This window comes from Corvus cornix, chromosome 5, assembly GCF_000738735.6.
Source record: "Corvus cornix cornix isolate S_Up_H32 chromosome 5, ASM73873v5, whole genome shotgun sequence".
Taxonomy (NCBI): Eukaryota; Metazoa; Chordata; class Aves; order Passeriformes; family Corvidae; genus Corvus; species Corvus cornix.
In genome coordinates, this window is record NC_046335.1 from 34,754,878 (window position 1) to 34,778,804 (window position 23,927).

The 23,927-nt window shown below is 45.9% G+C and overlaps 1 protein-coding gene across 6 annotated transcripts in view; it reads right to left on the bottom strand.

Annotated features, from left to right (window-relative positions):
- SLC8A3 (solute carrier family 8 member A3) overlaps window positions 1–23,927 on the bottom strand; it is a 113,622-nt gene that overhangs the window by 68,997 nt on the left and 20,698 nt on the right. For all 6 annotated transcript variants that reach the window (XM_039552706.1, XM_039552705.1, XM_039552702.1 and 3 more), the window contains one exon: window positions 22,050–23,861. In XM_039552706.1, the coding sequence (XP_039408640.1) occupies window positions 22,050–23,815 (1,766 nt within the window). In that variant the 5' untranslated portion in view covers window positions 23,816–23,861. The remainder of the gene's footprint in view (window positions 1–22,049; window positions 23,862–23,927) is intronic.

The following is a 23,927-nucleotide window of genomic DNA, read 5'->3' on the forward strand; positions in this document are numbered from 1 at the left end:
CTGGTATTTGCACGTTTGGGTTTCGCCCTAAAATGGTTCCCACATGAAGCAAGATTGAATGAATCAAGTCAAAAGATTACCATTTTTATTTATTTACTTTTAACTGTCACTTCTGCAAACCCAGCCTAGGATCTGAGACTCAGACATGACCTTGTCTGCTTTCCCTGGTAATAAACACCTTGTAATTATAGAGGAAAGCCTGGTGCTGACAGACAAGCCAGAAGACATCCCAGTCTGTTTTTCCATACTCTCCTGTTTGTGGAGGACTGAGAATAGTTTACCCATGCTGCCTGCACAAACAGAAGCAATTCACACAGAGAAGACCAGGCCTTGGAAAACTTTAAAGCTGAAAAGTTGGTAAAAGAAGGGAGCAGATACTATTTTTTTTAAGTCTGGTATCCATCATGTCCCCTGTGTCCCTGTGTGCAGCACAGCTCAGGAAGCACACCATAGCATGCAGTCAACATCATGCCAACTGTTCTGCCACAGGCATGGAGAGCATCTCCAGTGGGAAAAGCCCACCACCACAGCAAGAGTGCCGGCCACCAAGCCTGGAGGAGCCAGCATACCATTCCCCATCGCTTTCCCAGCACCTCATGGGGAAGGGGCAGATCTCAGGGACCATCCCTTCTCCAGCAGGCTAGAGCAGGACACCTCTCTACCACAAGGGAATTCATACCAAACCTTTCAGGGTTTTTCCCAAGGCTCCAAGTTGCCACCCTGCCACCATTCAGCCCAATGCAAAGTGATAGTTTTCTCCATTACCACTGAAAGATGCTAAGCTGTGAGCTAATGTGCAGTTCAATTAATGTACTTGAAAAATATATTAGGTCCTCAGAAGGAAGTGATACTTAGTCCAGTAACATGACACTGAAGATGCCCTGTCTGATGTGAATTTAGTCCTGCATTCCCCTGAGTGCAGTCCATGCCACTGGATATATGTAAGGACTTGACCCTACACAGAGCTCTGCTGAAGCCAGTGTCCTGCCACACTGACACCCAGTGCAGGACAGATGCCTTTTGCTTCATCCCTACCCACAGCTCTTCTGAATCAGTTCCAGTCTTCCTCAAAATCACTCTGATCCTTCTTACATGTCCTCTCTTCAGGCAGAGATGCTCAGTCCTGCACTTCCCAGGAACAGAGCAGTGCAGGAAGCAGTGACCAGGGACAAGACCCAGGGCAAGAGACTTTCCATGATATTGCAGCGTTAGAAAAGGTAATGGCTGCTACATTACCCCCATTTGCCATGTGGGGAAACTGAGGCACAGAGCAGTAATGCAGCTTCCCCACAGCTGCACAGCAAATCAGAGGCAGATCCAGGAGAACACAGCTTCCCCCATCTTAGGTTACAAAACAATGGTTGAAAAAGGGAATCAGCCAGACAGACCTAAAGTAGCCACAGGCATGTTACCAATCAATTGAAACAGACTTTCCTGCTTGCAGCTGTCTTAGCTGCCCTGCAAGTGCTCCCAGCTCACCAAGTCTGGCCAGTCAAACCACCACTGCAGTCTTTAAATTAAACTGCAAAGCTTGGTCTTGGGCTGGCCTAGATGTCTATCATTCACCCTTTTATCATTTTGCTGCAAGGACTACTAGAGTAAGTGAGCAGGGATGCTTCCTCAACTACTCCCCTTAGAGCTGCATCATATAATGCTATTAAACATGGCCAAAATGGGAAAGATGCTCAGCTGCATCACCACTGGGAAGAAATCCCAACAGAAAATATGTCTAATCTAATCCTAGTCTACTCAGTTATGGCAAATGAAGCCATAATAAAGGTGTGATTGCTCTTTTTGGCAGCAAGGGATGGTTGTTGGGTGGGTGTTGAAAGTGCAGTACATCAGACCCAGGTCAGGCTGAAATCCAAAATCCAAGCTGTGCCTGTACCGCGTGCTCCACAGCCAGCACTGCCATGGAGCTGCACTGTTGCCAGATCTTGGGGGGGCCACTGGGTGCCCCAGCATGATGGCACAGTCCTAGACAGCAGTTCCAAGTGGTCTTTGCCGGTTTCTTTGAGAACTCAAGACCTACAACAGCCTGTCTTCTATCCCCATCATCTGTTTTTAGCATGCTTCCAACATCATGTAAGAAAAATACAATCTAGCAACACTGGGAAGGCCTCATCTGCCTGGGGATGCTCTGGAAAATTAAGCTGAATTAATTAGGAATGGGAAGTTAAAGCATGAGAAAGCCCTATGTTGATGCTCATGCTCTGAAGTAACATGACCTCAGCTCAGTTTAGCTTAATCTTCCTGTAAAGGCAATTAAGGTAGAGTAAGGTCCTGGGAATGAGCTCACCCACACAAGGAGTTAACAGGCTTTAACTAATGGCTGCAGACAAAGGCTCAGTCAATAAAACTATAACTGCTTCAGCCTGGTTTTGAGAGACTTGAGTCTGACTGTGCTCATGGCATAGCCACCAACCTAGACACCAGCACCATCACACTGTGGTTTCATTCCTTTTCAAATTTTTCCACAGTTGCTGGTCATATCACCATCTCTACAGAGCCACCACATGCTTCCTGAAGAGCAGTATCACCATAACCTGTGCTCAACCACTCCAAATATACAGCTGGTACCAATACAGCTAGAGGGTGTTTAAAGAGCTATTAACCACTGCAGTCATGCTCTACCCCACCAGCTCTGGTCAGCACAAAACATTTCTAAATGCCAGCCTATCGCTATCATTTGAATGTTATTTTATTATTTTGTAGCGTGAGGATAAGCACTTGTTTCTTGATTGCAACAGTAAATCAAGAGAAAGATGTCTGTACTCAACCATTTAAAATAAAAGATCCCCACTTAAAGCATGATTTGGTTTTGCCACAAAAAGTGAAGCTTGAGCCTGCAGCCTTAGCTCAGCAGCGCTCTGGCACACATACTACATCAACCAAATTAAGGGGCAATATCAAGGAGAACACAGTGATGGCAGAATTATTTTTTTGTCCCATGGCATGACAAAGATGCTTTCCCAAAAGTAATTCTTACTCTTCACACACAGTGCAGACATCAACAACGCAGCCATGTCTCATTATTTAAATCCCATGAAGCAATAATCTATCAGTCAGTGCAATACTGCTCAGTACAGCACATCTCTGTGTACTACAGAACAAACTTCCCAGAGTCCCTATTGAGAAAAGAGCTTAGTACACTACTCTTACACAACATACTAGAAATTAAATATAACAGCACATAATGAGAGAACCGCTGCAAGCTTATTTAGGCCACCAAAGTTTTGCAGCTAAAATAGCTCCGCAGTTAACTCTTTCACCCTCCACAGCAAAGTGCTAATGGATAGTGAATGGCATAATACACAGCCATTGACTTGGAAGGGAACGTTTGCCTAAAAAGCTTCGAGCAGTGGCTTTCAGCCTGCCATTTTGATGGCAGACTGCAACTGCTCCTGAGGGATTCACAAAAGGTTACTGGAAAAAACAAGACGTCTGTACTCTATAAGACAAAGTCAGATGTTTCTAAAGGCGCTCATATATCCCCCTAGAATATTTTGAAGGCAGCAAAAACTGAGAAGGGCTGAAAACTCCTATAAGAGGGACAAACTCCTTATTTTATTTCACCTGGTTTATATCGGTGTAACTCTCTTAATGTGATGGGAGCATCTTCAGATGTACACAAGTGACTCAGTAAAAATTAAGAGAGAATTAGGCACAGGTCAATTCAGCTGCACATGGCAGGATCAGGATAATTAATCTGGTGGGAGTACAGTGGATTGCAAAAATCCAACAAGATGTTTCACATATGAAGCTCTGCATGTAGAAGGCAGAGAGTACATTTCATAATCAGATAAACAGTTTGTGTCATTAAATATCATTTTATAATGACACACACTGGGGCAGTATTAATGTTCTGTTTGGCATTATTGACTTCTAGGACTTAATAATGCAAATGGAACACTCTCTTAACTAGATTTTTTTTAAACTGACTCCCTTGAGTTTAAATGAAGAATGTGCAAGATAAAGGGTATTCCTCTCCACCCCAGGGAAGGCTTTCACACAAAAACACCTTTCATTAGACATGCCACATCCTCGCCCTGGACAACAGCACTCAGGAGGCCACTGGATAGAGGTGTACCCTTGCAGATTTCCTTAGCAAGCCTCCTGCCCCAGCTCCCACTTCAGGCAGCCTGCCCAGTGTGGGTCACTGGGGCACAGAATAGCCATGCTCAGCTCCATGCAGTTTACTACAGAACAAAAGTCATGCTAACAGTGGAGAGGCAGGCTAAGGAGAAGCAAAGCAGGAGTGGCTGCAACAACACACAGTGTTCATGAACCTCTATATCAGAAATAAGCTGTGTCCAGAGTCTGCGTTGCGCACAGAACAATGTTCCCTGCCTGATGCCAAAAGTGTCATCAAATGTCCATCCTGCTTACATGTACAGAACATTAAAAACCATTTATCTGGGCCTGGCAATGCCCCTGTTTGCAATGGTCCCGCATCAGGGTGCAAGCACTTCATGGTCTGTATGGATAACTAGCAATGGCACAAGGTACCTTGGTCCTGTCCAGCATCAAGTCTAACTCCGGAATGAGCAGAAGGGAATGAGATGGTCTCCCCTCTGTATTCTGGCTCCCAGTCACCATGAGCTAGAGACCACCTGTGGCCCAGTCTGTATCCACCACATTGTGCTGAACACATGGGGCTGTGCGAGAGACTGCCCTATCTAAAACCTTAGAGCTCGCTTACTGGAGGTGACACCACCATTATGCAGGATGTTCCTCACCTTTTCTTATATTTGCATTACTTGCCAATCCTGACTCCTTTCTCCAAGGATGTTTAAAGCGTATGAAGCAGAGGTGCACTTGGAGGTAAAACACACGTGGATTGAGAAATAGAGGGTTAGAGAAGGAGAGGAGATAGAAGACGCATATAGAAGCATACACAGAGAAAAAGAGAGAGGAAAAAGATTATGAAACTCCATCTGGCTTCTATCAAGAAAAATGGAGGCTTGGTCCTATTCCCAACTGCACAAGCCCCTATTGTTTAATGAAGAATCAGTATTCAAGCAATAATCACAGTCAGCCCCACTGTACAATATCCAGTTGTTCTGCATCCTCTCAGGGCATGTTTGATGAATTCAGTAAATACTCCTAACCTTAGGCTGGAGCGTTGGTGGCTCTGTCACTGGATGGCACAGCTCACACAGGGACAGTGCCAAAAAGTACTAATTTCAAGACTGATCCCTTAAAGCATTGGTCTGATAGTACAACAGGCTGCTATGCCATGCCGGAGCATCCCCTCTGGGATTTGCAGGCTGCAGTTAGCAGGTGAATGTGCCACCTTCCCTGGGGCTGATGAAAGCACCTCAATCCCTATTGATTGCCAATCAATAGCCACTTCCCATTTCTCCCTCTCCGTTTCTGCAGTAGCAAGTGTTAGTAATCAAATACGAGCGGCAGGCTGATAAGATCCTGTTATCAGTGCACCAGCAAAACTGGATTCTAGATCTAATCTCTTATGTCACATTTTCAACCCAAATCACTGAGATTTAACCCTCTCAATAACTGAAGTATGTAGCCACAGCTGCTTGAGAGAAAATTTCCCAATTTCCATCCAGGTCAAGAAAGCCAATGGAAAAGCCAAATTCCTGCTCTGACTGAAATCCAGGGAGAGCAGGATCAATTGCAGAAAAGGCCCCTAATAATAGGAATTACTCCATCTTCTCATGGCTTCCTATTGTGCTTCCAAGTCACCACAAGGAACAAAAATGCTATGCAGCCAAAAGAGTATGAACTGCCCTTTTATTCCATTTTTCACAAAGAAATACCACTAAAAACTGAGGTTCTCAAAGAATACTTCACAGACTGCTCTTCTGGGCCTGTGAAATTTCCATACCCTTTCAGCTAGGAAAATAAAGTCTTTCCACTCCATAGGGGACTTAAATATTTCAGTTCCTACTTGCACTCCAGTCCTGGCAGACCTTGGTTAAAATCTCATGTAAATAGCCCAATTTCATGGCTATTTACTGACATGTCGTCATGGCACACAGCCATCTAGGGACACCTGGGCTGCCTGAGAAAGGAAGCTTTAAATAAGCTGTCATGACTGCATGGTTTGTGCTCTTCCAACCGATCAAGTCCAAATGACATGGAAGTAACTTGCCAAAAAACCAGCAAATACTAGCAAAGAGATGGTTAATGCAACTCCCTCCACCCACTCTAACTGCAGGAGTCTTTCTACTACATTTGAGATGCTTGAGTTCAGGCTCTCAGAGGACTACTCTATTTAAAATTGAATGTTAACAGGAAAAAATAAAATCAACCAGACTTCAGGGTTCAAAGACAGCCAGGCTGGCTATTGTGTACTTCACATGAAATACATATTATCTGAGATACCAAGAAGATGGTGCTTCTTCCCTCCTTGTCTTTAGCCCTTTTTTGGACTATTATTTCTGCAAAGCTTCTCCTGCTTTTTAGCCCTTTCTGTCAAATCTGCTACAACACCAGTGTCTGGAAGAGAAACCTTGCTCTGTGGTCACCACTACTGGTCTCCAGCCAGTTTCACACACAGTGTAGACCAGGGGAACTTATTTCTGCCCCACAATTTCAATGTGTGATGGACACTTGAAATTTAGACCTGAAGGTCAAAGCAACAGATCACCAGGAGAGGATGTTGCTACATGTCCTCAGCTATTTCCAGCAGCCAACAATTTCTGTGTATACCTGGGCAGGTGGACAATGAATAACACATGGTGAGTACATCATACATGTATCATGAAAAGGGATGTTCTCCAACACTGCCCAGGGGTTCAGCAAGAACAACACTTGCCAGACTGGGATGTAAGCTCTGCTGCAGAGCTGTACTCTCCCCAGGAGCTCTGCTGCATGTCTAGTCTAGTAATAGCTCCTCAGCTGGTCAGCATCTAAGAGCACTTACCTACTTCAGATGGGAGAAAGTAACAAAATGGGCATTGGGTGGGAAATTCCAAGTTCACCAGCTTTGAATTCCCCAGACCAGGGAAGAAGGTGGGCATGCCAGGGAGACCTTCCCTTGACACCCCAATGAGGGCCAGAGCCACTTCCATCCTTTAGAGGAAACAAACCTCTGCCACTACCTGCAAAACCCCAAGTCAGTAGCAGTGACAACTCTGGCTAATATTTAAGACATGCTGTGCTGCTGGCTGATGTCCACAGGGACCACCAGGGTCTCACAGAGCTCACCCTAGGCACCAATTGCCATTGAGACAGAACACCATGGAGGCACATAACTGTGTGTGAGCCTAAATTCTGGGAGTCAGTTACAGAAGGACTCTTGGGAATTTGAACACCAGCATTGCATGGGTGTCCGGAACTGTGGTTTCTTCCCTGTGTTGCTGATATTGATCCTTCTTATAGAGTTCACTGATTGCTGGTTAATTATATGTTGCTGATAAATCAATGCACTGCTTCAATCTTGATTTGCTTTAAACTGCATGAACCAAGCAGTTTCTCCCTGCAGCACAGCTCCTTCCCTGCAGAGCCATTCCCAGCCAGCCAGCCCCCAACCTGCACTAGGGCAGTGGCTTACCCCATCCCAGGCACAAGAACTGCATTTCTCTCTCCCAACTTCCCAAGGCCCATTGGTCCCTTTCTGCTGTACACCAATGTCCCTTTGGCCAGCAACCCACACTCCAGCATACCGACCTTTCTATCGAACCACAGTGCACATGGGCTCACCAGGACAGGGCTGCATGTTAGCCCATCATCCCTGGCATGGATTAGGATGCTGAACTGTTCAGGTCTTATGCTGGCTTCTCAAGGCTGTGGTTAAGAACTGGCTACCCATTAAACCTCACAGCACTGACCACTACCTTTTCAGTCTGACAGACCAGACAGCCTGTTAATCCATCTTGTATCGCCTATTAAGGCTGTATCTTCCCACTCTGGCTATAATGACGCTATAGAAGAACACATCAAAAACCAAAAGCCAAGATAAATATCACCTGCTGCTCCCTCCATGGCCACCATCTCAGGCATCTCATCACAGAAAGCCATCAGGTTAGTCAGGCATGATCTGCTACAGTAAACTCATGCTGACTGTTCCCAGTCACCTTCTGCAGCCAGAAGGAGCACAATCTAGCATATATCTACTCCCAGCTGGTTGTACTTCACTGAAAAAGCTTTTCCTTGTAGGTTCTCAGTTTAGTCAAGGCTAAAAGCAATTTAAAGTTGCTAAAGTACCCGAACAGTCTCTGGTGAAAGTACTGAGTGAATAAGGGCTTATAGTGGTGGGCATGTACCCACATCACACAGCCTGGCATGAGCTAACTAACAGGCTGTGAGTGACACCTTGCCACCTTTTATGGATGGGACTTCAGTTCCACAGTTCTCAGAGGTGCTCACCAGAGTCTGGCAACAAGTCCTTATTGGGTCGGTACAGGCAGCAAGAACAGAAGAAACAGTGGCGTCACCTTCTGTGCACAAAAACTGTGATGTGCATGCAAGAGGAGGGAGTGGTGTGCCCAGTTGCTGCAAAAAGGCAGAAAGAGATCAACAGTTCCACAGCTGCTAAGGGGTTAGCAAGAGGTTGATGCTTTAAATGGCAGGGCTCTGGTGAGACATTCCATCCCTGCAGGAGCCTTGCAGCAATAGCTGACATTCAGATCCAAGCGGGCTCCTTGGAGAGGGCTGTGGGAGCCAGGGTCAGCAGTGCCACAGCATGCCATAAAGCCCGCCAACCTATCACTGTTCCCAAAGAGTGATCAATGTGCCCCATCTGGGCGCGGCAGCAGAAGCATCTCAGAGGCGACCCTGGAGAGGCCACCTCAAGGGAGGCTTTGCCCCCAGCACCTGGTGCCCATGTAGGAAGGAAGCCTGTGATTTTGCTGATCTGCAGATTGCGTTCCTGATGAAGAAACTGTCTGGTTTCTAGTCCCTGCATCCCAGCCGTGTCAACCACTGTGCTCTCCAGAGCCTGTGTTTTCAAGTGAGCACCACACAAACTCTCCCATCACCCATCCAGCACTGAAGGATACTCCCCACCCAGACGCTCACACCTAGCTCATTGCATGCTCCCCATGGAGCAGCACACCCCTCCTTCATGTGACAGCCACGCTACTGCTGACCATGCCAGCCCCCAAACCTGCCCAACACAGCATCTCCTAGTCCTGGTAACCCCCTGCCCTGTGGTACCTCACAGGACCACAGGCTGCCAAACACAGCATGCCTATGGGCACTCACTTTTTCTCAGTAAATAAAATGATCTTGCTGCCCAATTTGTTGAGTAATTTGGGATTCCCTCCATACAAAAGGAGAAATAAAAACACAAAATATCTTTAATTGCTATGAGAAACCGCCCAGGGCAACCAAATAATATTACCTCAATATTCTTCAGGGCCTCTCAAAACTCTGCCTACAGGAGGTCAGATAACCTTGACCATGCTACTGTCCCACCTCCTTGTTACAGAAAAAGCATGCAACTGCTCCTAAGGCCTAGTGAAGCATCAGCCAGCTGGTAAAAGGGGTTTCCCCAGGAACAGAAAGCCAAGGTGTTACACCACAACAAACATATGTGAGCAGTGAGAGTTATCCCATAAGTGAAAACCTAAGTCAAATGCAGCCAGTGAGAGCCTGCCCCAAGTGTTTGTCTATGTCTCCTGTTCTGGACAAGGATATGGTGCTCAAGAGCCACCAGGATTTATACAATGATTCAATGTTTTCTGTCGTGCCAAAACTCTTGCGCAATGTTTGGAGTTGGGGATCATCATTACAGATACCTAGATGCCAAGAAAAAAGAAGATAAATATGGGGAAGAATGCTAGTTTTCTCTTCACTCCAAGCCATGCTCAACAGCACTACTGCCTGAAAAAGAACAGATGTCCTCTCAGTGTGCTGAACCATTCACTGGCAATAAGTAGTGGAAGCAGGTAGGCTCCAAAGTGCTAGATTTCTTGTTCTGGGGTGGGGGAGTAAAAACAGCAGAAAGAGCAGAGATCCATTCCTCCTTCCCTTGTCTTGCCTCAGCAAGACTGAGATTTCCTTTCCTATCAGTTAGTGGAGAAGAAAATAGGAGATGATTCATCTCCAAGACATTCCCATTGACCAAGAAGCCCTGGTTGAAGTATTGGCCTTGCAGAAGGAAACCCAGCCCCACATTAGAAGAGAAGATCAAGGCCCCATGGTTCTTAGCAAGGAACTCTCATCCATTTCTTTTTTTCATTCCAACCATGATGCTATCTGCCTTTCTCCAGATTACCTAGCAATTCACAGCAGAGCTCCTCTGAGCACTGGACACACCCCTACCAGGGCCCTGATAGCCAGTGATTCCCTATGGAACTGTCCCCAAGGAGAAAATCACACAGAGATCACAGAATCAATTAGGAAAAGACCTCTGAGACTGAGTCCAACCTGAGACCAAACACCACCTTGTCACCCAGACCAGAGCACTGAGCTCCACTGGCCTTTCCTCAAACACCTCCAGGGACGGTGACTACACCAGCACCTCCCTTGCCCTTTCCACTATCCAATCACCATTTCTGTGAAGAATTCCGTCCTAAAAAAGACACTGCACCCTAGTGCCACCTAAACAAAACTCGGCTCCACCTTTGGTGATTCGCTCCCAAAATGCCAGTCAAGGACACACATTGGGACTCAGATCCATCATCTTCAAGGTCAGCATGACGTTCTCCTGCTTCCTAATGGGAGCAGACTTTGCTCATCCACTGTCTCCATCTCTCAAAGGTCCTTGTCTCATATTCCAGAAGTGTCCAGCTTGCTCAGAGCTCTGGGATCTGAGGGCAAAAAGACACTTTGAGGCTGACAGACAGCAACTCAACAGAATCCACAGCAACTACAATCCTGTGACAGGTGAGTTTATTCACGTCGGTGGATGAACTGTCTTTGAGAGCCATCCGAAGCTGCTGAACTACAGCGGGATTGAGGGCAGCCCCATCTTGGCAGAACATCATCAGTCCTCTATGGACTGGGGGTATTCTTCAATCACAAAGCGGACAACACTGTTTCCCAGCTGACTTCTACTGTGGGTCAGGAAATTCCTCCACATTATTTCTTTAGGTACTCGAAAGTCACACCAACACCCCTCCCCCCACCCTTCCTCTCCAGTTTTCTGCAGATTGATTGAAGCTGATGCCTCTTGTGAGAGTTAATTGGAATTACAGTATCCCATGGAAGTCCTCTACACAGTGGTCAGTGTTCCTCACTTCCAGTCTAAAACCATTTCAGATACTGCAGTGCTGTGGTTCACACCAGGGGGTCTGCATCTCAACTGGTAGTACAATTACTTATCTACCCAGAACATCCCAACTTGTATTAAAATCTTACAAAATATCAGCAGAAAGGTAGGACACTGCCTATTATGGAGCTTAATCCCTTCAAGCACACTCTGTATCGCTGGCTATTACTACACAATAAGGGGCAAAAAAGACAAGTTTAAAGGTGTACAGAAAATTTCCCCATCTTTAAAATTCCCAAGAAGCTTTAGAGAAGATGGCAAAGGCAGAGGTGAGCAGCCCTGGCTGGAGTGGTCTGAAGCTTGGGAAGAGGAATGTGGGTGCAGTGATGCTCACATGCTGCTAACAGGTTTATTCTGCTGGCAGGGATTCCCTTCAGAAGCATTTGGGTAAGTACTGTACACCACCGAGTTCAATCTGTGCTAAGCAGATTAGTTCCTTACCGGTGAAAGGTTCTGGGCAGCAGCGACAGTTGCTCACCATGTGATATGAGGGGGCTGTCATTATGTTTCATAGATATGATATAATTATATGCTCCCTGGAGGGTACTTCTAATTGAATTATAGGGTGTCTCACAAGTATTCTGGGCAGCGGTTCGAGGAAGCTCTCACCACCCAAAACAAGATAGAGATACCCTTTCATTCCATTAGATGTTCTCTCCAGGGAGCAGGCCATTACCTTATACAGCAATTCACTTTAAAAAATAATCTCCCCCCATCAAATTGGAAGAAAGGTACCCTTAGCAGAAGTTTGTTGATGCAGCATACTTGTTCCTCAGGCCTCTCCTCCACAACCTCACAGCCCTGAGAAACTTGTTTGCCTGCTGCTGGGACAGCCCTACACCACAAGGGAGAAATCCCTTTTCAAGGGCAGTCACCATTCCCTGCCCAGGTAACTGCTGGCCTCCATTCCCAGCGTGGGGACAGGAAATACGGTGCCACACGTGGTATGACACATCAGGCTACATGTACGAGGGAGTCTCAGCCTCCCTTCAAAAAGATCCCAAGAAGCTGTCTCCAAAGGCATTTGGCCTTGTCCCAGGCCAGGCCAATCAGGGGCTCCAGTCAATACAGCACATGCTGGGAAGGGTCCTCCCTCAGCCTGCTCATCCATTTGTCCTGCCTTCGAATGCCCCAGAGCTGTGAATGGCCACTTTGGTCCCTCAGAGACAGACGGTGTGACCCCAGCACAAAGCAGCTTTTTCCCCTGAGGCTGGCCATGTTTCCATTGCCTGGGCACCCAAAGCCAGTGGCCTATTTCAACCCTTGGATTTTGCTCTCCATTTTAGTCTGGACTCATTCCACTCATTCCTCATGAACCAGATCTTTCCAGAGGAGCTGCAGCACCAGGCTTGCAAGCCCAGCTGAGCTGCTGTCTGCACCACGGCACCTCACCTCCTCCAGCTCCTGGATGGCCAGAAGCACTGCACAGGAACACACAGGGGATCTACTGCTCCCCATAGAGCTTAGAGAAGAAAAAACCCACCTGCCACTTAATGATGTTCTCTCAGCACCAAAGGAAGCAGATCCTTTGCTCTCTACCCTCTCCTCTGGGCACTGTGCTCCAAGGAAACCACTCTACACTCCTCTCCTGTTCCGCCACTGCTGTCTACAACTTACTGTCAGGCCAGGGGAGATGTAACATCTGTTATGCCTTTTTTTGCTGCCCCATACCATATAAAGGATGGGTTAATCATGCCTCTGAGCTTTTTTTTTTTTTACATTACCTCAAGGGAAAGCCAGCACCAGCTGCCCACCACAAAGTCTAATGATCTACTGAAGCTGCCATCAGCTCTGACTCCCACAGACCATGTCTAGCACTGCTCCACTTCTCAGGCCACAAAAAGAGCAAGAAAGACAATCATGTCAAGAATTTGCTAATTATAGGAAATTAAGACTTTGCAATAGGACAGGCACATGGTTGCCACTGAGATAGTGTGCTCAGCTCCTCACGCTTTCCCAGTGCTACAGCCTCTCATACCAGCAGTAGCCAGGCTCCTCCACCCTGCCACGGCCTTCAGGTACTGGTCTGCAGGATCCAGCTGATGAAACCCTGGGAGCCCAGCTACTAGGCAAGCAGTTATTGCTCATACATAGTCTGCTCACTGTGCTTCTGCATTATTCAAAGTTCTGCCCAACACTGGTGGTGTCAGCTAACAGGACACATCTGGTAAAAGCTGTCAAATCACATGTTCCCTCTCCCCAGCTCCACCACAGAATGAGAAAACTCATGTGAGCTACCAAAGCCAACCACAACCCACCCCAAAAGTAAGCATTTCCAATGCCTTAGAAAACAGAGCATTTGATGTCTTGCAAAGCCAATACACTGGTCCTGGCACATCCTTCCTAAATAGCATTGTGATGTAGTTGTCTTTACTGAGGGAAACAGAATAGCAGTATTAAACCAAAACTCTCAAGCAGATGAGATAAAGGAGAGACCGACCCAGGAGGGAAGACAGGTAAAGCAGAGATAAGTGGAGCAAAATTTCTATGTTAAATATTGATAGTTTTATCCCCCTTCTTTCTATAAAGGATAGAAGTGAAGCAGCACAGTGCTCAGGCGGGTGTTCTTCTGAGGGTAGGACACATTTGGCTTGCTTATCTCATGGAAAGAAAACAGAAACACAAATAGTAATTCCTAATCCATTTCACTTTAACAACATACTTTTACGTAGAGCACTAAAGAGGCGCAGCAGCAGACAAACCATCAGTGACACACTCAGCCAAACAGCCACAGCACAGGCAGGAGCTGGAAACTCTTTGGAGAGGTGAATAGGGAAGAGAGAAGTCTCCTTCCTCCCCAGCACCTGAAAACAACAAAGGAGATTTTCCACCATTTAACAGAAGGAGCAGGAGATCAGAGCCATGGCTTTTGCTCACATGGAGTAGAGCATCAAGCCCTGGCCTGCTTTTAACACCCAGAAGGTCTCCACAGGAGGATGTGGAAGCAGAGAGGCAGGACGAGCAGAGTCTGTCAGGAATGTGCTGTCCAGAGGAGGGTTTCCAGTCACTGCAGTCCAACCTGGGGCTGCACCATGCTCCCCACGGAGCTGCTCAGGCTTTGCAGCACCTCAGCAGACATCTCCACTGGCCTCCTAAGGACAGTTCCTGCAAACCCTGGCAGGAAGAACTGGTCCTATCTGATATTCAGAATTCCACCTCGCTGCCCTTCCAGCACAATCCACCCAAAGGGTCTGACCCACCAAGCAGCCAGTGCCTGCTCAACACCAGGACTGACTTCAGCTGAAATGCTCACAGCAGTACATGCTGGCACCCAGCACCCAGGCAGAGACTTGAGGGGCCTCATCTGTCAACAGCCCATCTGCTAAGACAGCTGTAAATATGTACCAGTCCACATTCCTCCCAGCTTTAAATCTGCTGTTTTCACTGAAGCTAAATGGAGGATGAACTTGGTCCCCCTGGTGTTTCAATCAGCTAGCATAGCAAATTCTTTTATCACCTTTTTTCCTGACATGAGGTAAATAAAAATCAAATCCCACTGCTAGCAACAGGTCAATCAGCTCTTATTTGAAACAGCTGCCATCTTGCACCAGCATGAGCTGCGTCTCTTTAATCACATCAAAAACGTGCTGAAGGACCTCTGGTTGGGGAAACTTTAGACTCTGCTCTTCTCCTCATCTCATTTACAGAAGATAAGCCCATACTTAACTCAAACTTTACTGGCACTCTGATTTGTTAGAAGTCACAGATACTTTATAATGCTGCTGTAGGTAGCAATCCCACCGTTGACTTAAAACAAAAATATCCCAGCATGTACTTGGAATGATATATGGTCCGTCAAACTTGCCACCAGCATCACTTCTTATCCCCTGAAGCTGCATCATTCAAACGGTACTTTCTCCTTCTTCTTTACATGTGGGAAGCAAATACAACCTGTGCGTCTGTAACCCTGTGTGCAAAGGGCATGACCTCTAAGTCACTCATTTTGCAAAGGTGCTCCACTCAGGAAGGCATGAGTCAGTATGAGTAAAGCAGGCAAATCCACAATAAACTTGTTTTATCTTGGATCAGTTCTGGCCTTTTGTTTGTTTTTAAACCCCAAACTTGGTTGTGTCATTTGTCAGGGTGAATTTCTCTGTGTTTACCCTAAACCAGGAATATCACTGCCTCTCCTATACCTCCCAGAATGTCCCTTTGAAGAGCCTTCTACTTGAAGAATCCATAAGCTTCCCAGGAGCTGCTGAAAAGCTGATCTCTGCCACGTGCCTCATTTTTGAGCTAGGGTCCCAGGCCTCCCCTGTTTAACACTGTCACATAATGCCTCCTTTGATGGGCAAGAAGTCACAGTCCCCGAGACAGGATGTTGTTTGTCCTTCATGGACAGAGGGCAAGTATATCCCCCTGACACCTGCCAACAGGACTATCTGGGAAGGTAAAGGTCAGCTCAGGGCTTCTCTTCTTCCCAGTGTGGTGTCAAGGTCTCACATTTCTGCAGGCTGGTTTTACAGACATTCCAGAAACAGTCCCCTGACACCTTACACTAATCCCCTGCAGGTCACATCACCTAGACCTCACAGTGGGGCGGACTGTAGCAGAAGTCAAAGCATCTGTGCATGTACGTAAAGGAATTAAGTTAAATTCTAAGAAAACTGACAGGAGAATTTCACAGCAAAAAGCAAATACAACAGCCTTTAACCACTGATGAAATAGAGGGGGAAAGTTTGCTTAACTGGAGGGCAGCTGCTACTGTTTTCCCTTAATGTGAATTAAAATAGGGATCAAGAACTTCTAATTTAAGTGTAGGAGCAGGAAAAGAGAGCCAGAAGGTGCTTACCCACTAACACAGATGAACTAGAGAAAAGTTTGGAGGATTTAATCTCAACAGGCTCTAAAGGGAAGGAAGCATGTCCTGAGAGAAGGAAAGCATCAGCCTCACACAACAAATTCTCATTGCCTGAAGTCCCACTAATAAGTCTTAATTTTTTGAAGGCTGTCTTCTCAGAGCCCGGAGCCTTAGGATCAGTGTATGGTGTATGAGAGCTGTTGAACAAGATTTCAGACTAGAGTACCAAAATAATTTTGTTATTACCTTGGTCACTAATTGCAGTCATCACAGCTGATATAAACAAAGCAAAGTCTGCTGATGCAGCACACCTCCATGTCATGTAGCCAGAACTTAATTTAGGAAAATGAGCATCCAAAACTGCAGCTCCTGTTGTCAGCTGGGGGGAATAGTGAGATATTCCAGTTACTGCCTACACCTGTACCATCCCAACTCTCAACGGCTGGAGAGAGGCCAATGAATCTGCAAAAATTCAATGTGGTCCTGAGTAATGGGAAACTATAAGCTTGATGTACACAGACCTTCTCTGGATAGAGCACAGGTCAGCAGTTCAGGGAGATCAGTTTTTATTCCTGTCTTTACCTTTGATCTGCTGGGTAATCCAGAAGGAAGAGAAATCACTTTCTCGGTATTTTTTCCCCATCTGCAAAATGGGAATACTGTCTCTCAATCTCCTTTGCAAAGTGCTATGAGACCTACTGATGACACACCAAGCAAAAGAGCTAAGTATCAATCATAGCATTCCCCTCAAAATGACACAACCATGACTGTGTAGGTGATCAAATTAAAAAATTAAGTTGACAGTTTCCTCAAGCACAGCACGGAAAAAGGAAGGCCAGTTAATGATTCTAAGCCTCAGCGTGACATCCTTCAACCAGAAAACCGCCACTCCCTTTTCTCCACTATCACCTTCACCAGATCTGCTGGGAGAAGCCAACAGCCATCACAGTAGGAGAATGAGCAAGGGGTTAGGGCCCAGGGTCCCTGTGTCCAAGCATGGGTGGACAGGAGGGGAAAAGGAGAAGGAAGGGATACTGATGTTCCTACCAAACAAGGGTGGCACGACACACAGGAGAAAGAGCAGCAGCACCAGCATGTGCTGTCTGCGCTGGGGCAACTGTTAACCAGCAGCCTTGGGGCACAGCACCAACGTGACCTTGATCCAGACAGGACCACCTCTAGCCAACCACGAGCACATAAAGACGCGCATTTCATGGGCTCCCTGCCAGAAAGTGTCTGAAGCCCCCAACAGAAGGATGATTTTTCACTGTGCAGTGCCATGGCAGCCCTTTGGAAGACCAGCCTTACCAAACTAAGCACATACTGGGAGACAGCCCAATACTCACAGTGAGTCCACGCTGCAGACCCAGCCATGCACACAGCAGCCTGGGGATTCTCTGGGGAGAAGCAGGCAATGAGAAGCAACATGCACAACATCCTGCCTGAATCCTGAAGGGAAGGAACAGTATCTCAATGTCTATCAAGGCAGGCTTAATATGTTTGTCTCCAGCAGTCTCTGTATGAAAGGAGCAAATAGCCCTTCTGATATTAAGTGCTCTGCCTCACACACGCAGATAAGGGACTCCAGGTTTCCATGTGTTACTGAAGTATAGCCATGCTGACTCTGTGAAGAGGCTTTGCAGGCCATTGAATACCAGTTCAACACCACAGCATCTCTCAATAGCCAGTTCCTTCCACAGGCAACACTCTGTGAAGGCTCAAGGCAAATGGCTGCAATTCTAGTAGCCTGAACATCCTGCAAGTAACTTACCAACAAAGGCATGTACCAAAGTAGATCTCTTGGCCTAAGCCTTAACTCAGTACAGCTGCTGCAAGTGACAGGGCCACAGCAGAACTTCACTGTCTAGCTAGCATATCAACTAGCTACTGGTAACTTGTGTATCTTCCCAAACTTTCTAAAACAAGACACAGACAAATTTCCATATGAATTTGAACAGTTTTAAACAGAAGAAACAATTTAAACAGAGAAAATTTAAATTAAATTTAATGTCTTGATAGGAGTTCTCTTTATAATGTAAAAAGAAAATCCTTTAAAACTCAATTCATTTTTTGCTTCTGGCTCTTAATGATTTCTTTATTGCTTAGACATGATAAAGCAGCAGGGTCAATCATTCTTCTACCTTTCCATACCTTCAAGAACCTAGCATTTATTTCCATACAAAATCTTTTAAAAGAAAAGTATGCAGTCATCATGTCAAAAAAAAAAAAAAAAAGAAGCTTTTGATTTGATTGATCCTTTTACTCAACAAGAGAGCTACTTCAGCTGCTTAGGTTATATCTGTCCCTCACTGGGGCAAGAGTTCAGAAATAACAAATGTATTGAAAAGGAGGCAGCATAATCAAATATTTGAGACTTGATCAATTCCCTTTTCAAAGATGACATGGCTTGATTTATAGCTATCCAACACTCAAACACACCCATACACACACACACACACACTGCATAGGATCATATTTCAGTAATAATGGCATTGCTTCAAGCCCCCTCACCTCAGCCTGCTTTCTCTTGTGCTCCCATCCAAAAGTGAGTAAGGAAACTTTGACTGTGTTAGTCTAGAAAGAATCACAGAGGCAATAAGCAAGACCCGCTGGCAGGATCCATTTCCCTCTTGTTCTGTAATGCTCACATCAACTCTGCTTTTTTTAGTCCCATATATTTTAGGGAAAGCCTCTCAAAACCAACCCTGAGACAGTTTATTTTGTCTTGTTATATCTAAGTGAAGGCCTGTTCTCCATTTAGTTTCCAGGGAAAGTTCTTATCCTTGGCCCTCGGGATCTGGTAGGTGGCAGCGCCTCTCCTATAGTTTGATCTCAGGGATGCTGTGTAAACCAGTGCCCCTCAGACTAATTTACCCATTGCTATACTTCAGGAGGCCAGCCTACAAACTGCTTACAAATCACCTGCTGCTGCACAATGCAAGGCCAAGTTTTTTAGTTTGTGATGGAGAACGAGCTGAGAGCATGAACTGAAGCTTTTGCTCTAGTTCAGTTTACACAGATCAGTGCTCCTCCATGGCTGCAGTTCTGCAGATCCTTAGCATACATGCATAGCCACGGCAAAGCTTAGCACTGGCTTACATGTTTGCAGGATGCTGGTAAATAATTTCCCTCCTCCATGAGTCAAAAAATCTTATCAAAATGACTCCATGAGAAGACTGAGAAGGTTAAGGCAGTGAGGTGGGCATGCTGGTGTAGGAGTTTTATACCGGTGTGGAAACTAGAGCCCAAGTTCCACTTTTCCCAGGCAAGAATCTAATCAGTAGGCTGAAGTGGGGAGCATGTTAATTTCTCACTGCTTTCTTTCAATACCCTTAGTATTGCCTACTGACCATCTTAGTCTCCCTGCTTTCCACTCTATTCTGTACTGGGCTTGGTGGACTCTTGCTTCCCCCTTCAGAGTGCAGGGGATGTCAGTACCTTGTGGTGGATCCCCCCTCAGTGGCAAGGCATCTAAGAGGCAGAGCCTCAAATATTCAGCCAGACAATGCTCTGGCTTTTTGGTGACCCAGTGTCTTCAGACAGCCTTGTACCAAGCAATACTGTGACTCATACACTGCCCTCTGGGTCAGCAAAACTGTACCAAACACCCTATTCACCCATCTTCCCAAAAGGGGCTGAACAAACTGTTCGTTGGAATAGTAGCATTATGGGTCTGAACTCCAGATCTAAGTCACTTCAAATTTGTTTGCAGCCTAAATATTGACTAAAAATTATTTTTCTGCATTCAGATTTAGAAAGCAGAAAAGGAGGAAAATATTAAACCCATCTACTACTGCTTCCAGGTTTCTACAGCTGCTACAACTTGCACCTCAGAGAAGAGTTAGCAAAATGCAGCATCTGACCTATGTTCACTGAATTTAAAGGCCAAGGACTGATTACTGAAAATTACCTCCACATTTCCAGACCAAAATTCCTGTAATTCCTGGAGGTATGAATAAAGGAGTAAATAGGGAGTGAATAAAGACATGTGCTGGCTGATACGATCTCCCTCCTTGTTAGGCTTATTAGTTTAGGTGCTGTGTTGAGCCACTATACTAATTCTAGCTTCAAAAGAAATTAATCTCTGCTAGCCACATGGTCTCCATGGCCACTGTGGCTAGTGGGCTTTGTTCCCACCAGGCTTCTGATGCAGAAGTGAAAGTCTCATTAATGACTCAGGTGTGGGCACCATTTTAAGTACACTACAAATGTCTTGCCTATGTTCTAGGCCATTGCTGGGTCAAAAACTACAGCATTAAGCAACCTACACAGACTTGTTTCCTGGACTGCCTTCTTTTCATTAGAGTCTGTGCCACAAGGATGCACCTGGTCCTGCTGAAAGTGATTTGTTTTAAACCAAGTGAAGCAACTATATAGGTATGCTCTGACCTTCTGTCACACTTTTCAAAGACAAAATGAAGTCTTCCAGTAGCCAGCACACGAGAGAAAGGGAGTATAGTTTGGAGTAAGATGGCTCATGGGCTTTCTCTCTGGTACCCCAAATCTGCTGGCCTTTCACTGATGGGTCTTCTTCAAGCAAGGAAAGTCTCTCTGCTTCAACACCTGGTTGAAGCAAAGTAGTACCCATTATATTTTAGGTAGCCTGCTCACAGGAGACTGTAACCACAAACCTGACATTCTGCTTCAGTTTCTCCACAGAAATCAGCTTGTGGCTCAGTTAAGGAGACTAACCTGCATGGCCCATCTTCCCAAAAAGCCCAGATTGGGACAGCTGATCCCCTTCCAGCCCCGACAGTGGCTGAAGCCAGCCAACAGGAGCTTCTCTTCCTTTAACAGGAAGAGCACATACTTATAATCAAACATCAGGACTGTGGATATTAGCTGAATTAAATGGTTTAGTGGGCTAAGACAGAAGGTCCTATCAAATTAGGACATCCCTATTTAATAAAATTTAATATAGCAATATCCTTCCGGGTACAGTATTGGGAGGCTTGGTACAAATATTTCCTTTCTCTGATGTCAGATCAAGTCAGCACAATTCTTCCTGTGATAGGTCAAGTGATTAGGTTTCAGCAAAAAGGAGCCTATGCACTTAACACTCGGGAGTTTTAGCATCAGGCTCGAACATCTGTCCTTCTCCCTACTCAGCTAAGGGATTTTTCTCATTCCTCACTAATGTTAGCAACAGGTACTTAGAGCAATCAGACATTATCGCCTCTCTGGTCTTTATTACTTCCTAGCTTAGTATCAGCTACTTAGTAAGCAATAAAAAAAGCTGAACTAATAGCATGGGTGCTGCTTCCTTTCTTTGTTCTGTATGAAAACACTGGGTCATGGAGCCACATGGGCAGGCTGTGATCTGCAATGCTTTAGACCATTATTGCCATTTTGCCATGGTATTCTATAAGGGGAAAAACCACAGGTAGTAAATGAACAGACATACAGAGATCATAGGGAAGGTGATGTAGGGAATATGGGTAGACCATAAAGTCATAAAGGCTGCAAGAATTTCAGGTCCAGCAGAATAGCTTTGCAGCTGTGCCTGTGCTGTGAATTAGCTGCCACACAGACCTGCCAGTTGCACAGACAAGCCTAGGGACACAGGTATGAAGTATTGCTCCTGTGAAAATAAAACCCCGTGACTACTGAGCAGCTCTTGCATGCCTGGGAATAATCATTGTGAAACCTTTCATCTAAGGATTGCAAAGAAGTCCTGTGTTCTCTGTATTTGGTGTTCAAAAAGAGGCTTTCCCATATTTGCCCAGACAAGTAAAACCTCGTCCTTTTCCTTCTCTCTCTTACCTTAACTCTCCATTAACCCTTAGCTTTAGTACAGGACCTCAGAGAATGATATATTTTCCTCCTATCCCCTGGTTCCCAGTATTTCTAAGCCTCAATTTGTCATTCCCAAGAGGGAAGGGACAAGAGTTTTGAGCTCTTAAATCCTGCTGTCGGCTCTTGCCTGAAAGAGGTAAGTAGGGAAACTGATGGAAAGCTGAAGAAAGGAGCCTGTCCCTTGTCAGCATTCACCTGTAATGGACTCAAAATGTGGGGTTAAATACCATAACTAGATCCGAGAACAGAAATGAATGGGGTACTTACACAGTTTCATCATTCTTGAACTCCAATTCCCCGTAAGTGTCTTCAAAGTCTTCTCCACCTCCTTTGGCTGTCCCTTCTACTGTCCTAAATGGCACTATGACTGTACCCCGCGCACCTGATGTCCTTAGGACTTTGACTTCCATCACACCAATGCTCTCACTGACATGTATAATGTCACACTCAAATGTGAAGATGCCAGCATGGTCATCATCCAGGATAGTCACTGTGGCCACACAAGGAGAAGCCAATATGGCCTTTGGGTATGGGGAGTTACTGAGCTCTGGAGGTTCCTCGCTCTCCACCACACGGAGGTTACTGAGCCGCACAAAGAAATGCTCATCTTCCTCAAATATGTCATCATCAATAATTCCCACTGAGAACTCCTTCTGGGTCTCCCCAGACTTCAAGACAACGGTCCCCTCTGTGAACTCATAGTCAGCACCAGCATTGGCAGAGCCATCCTCTGTTTTATAGTCCACATAGATGGTCTTGGACATGTCCCCTCCTTTCCGCACCACTGTCAGGAGAACAGCACCACAGTTCTCAAGACACTGGTAGGAGCATGGGTCAAAATAAATTTTGGAGATGAACTCCTCGGGTTCCTCTGGCCGCACCTCATGCAAGCTAGTGGTTCTCTTGGCTTGCTCAGCTGCGTGCTTCTTCAGAATATTGCCAGCTCCCGTCATCATTCTGGTTGCTTGAATGCGATAAAAGGCTCTGCTCTTCTGCTGATGAGACAAGGCATAGTAGTTGGCCATCTCCACCAGCTGGTCCAAGTCCTTTTCTGGGTGCTTTTGCTTCAGGTCCTTTAGGATCCGGATCATCTCTTTGCGAGATTCATCCACCTCCTTCCCCTCCATAGTCACTAAGTTCCCATCTAGAAAGTGAGAGTTCATCATCTTGCCATCCATCTCAATTCCCTTAGGGTGATCACCTTCTGATTCTATGATAATGCCCCTGTGCTTGTCAGTACGGTACTTTTTGTGCATATACTTATAGAAAAGCAGACGTCTGTCTGCAATCCAGGCCAGAACGACACAAAGTGGAAAGAAGAAAAGCGTGAGCAGGCCTTCCCAAACCTGAACCACACCTGGAGAGAAGACAGCAAGGATCATGTACAACCAGATGTAAGCAAAGATGCTCCATGCAGCTGTGACAAAGAAAACCCTCAGGTGTTTTATCTTCCTGGTTTCCCCATCAGGGATCACATAGACACAGATGGCAATGATGATAAACATATTGAAAGCAGCGCTGCCAACAATTGTAGATGGCCCCAGGTCTCCAGCTATGAATCCATGCCCACACACTTCTATCAGGGACAAGAGGATCTCGGGAGCAGAGGAGCCCAGAGCCATGAGGGTCAAGTTGGAAACCGTTTCATTCCAAATCCGAATGGTGGTTGTTGTGGTCTCTCCATTGGGTTTCTTAATTGTTATTTCTTTCTCCTGTGATGTAATGACCTCTATAGATGCCATGAAACGATCTGCAATGATGGAGACTCCAAGGAACATGTAGATCAGTGCTACAAAGTATACAATAACACGGGCAATTTTGTCCCCAAGGGATGGGTTTTCTGGGTACCATATTGGCAGGATAACACCCTCCTTGCAGTCAAAAGATCCTGAACACGAGCTGTTTTGTACTGTACTGGTTGAGTCTCCCGTCAGGCCAGCATCCACCTGCAAACCATGCAAAAACAGCACAAAAGTAACCAGCCCAAAATGGAGGAAGGCCGAGGTGACAGGCTGCAAGCTTAACCACGCCATACACAAGATGCAACTTCCACTGTGTAGATCCAAAAAGGCCGAGAACCTGAAACAAACAAAACAGAGAGGGGGGAGGAAAGCATGAGAGAGAAGGAAAATGCAACATTTACCC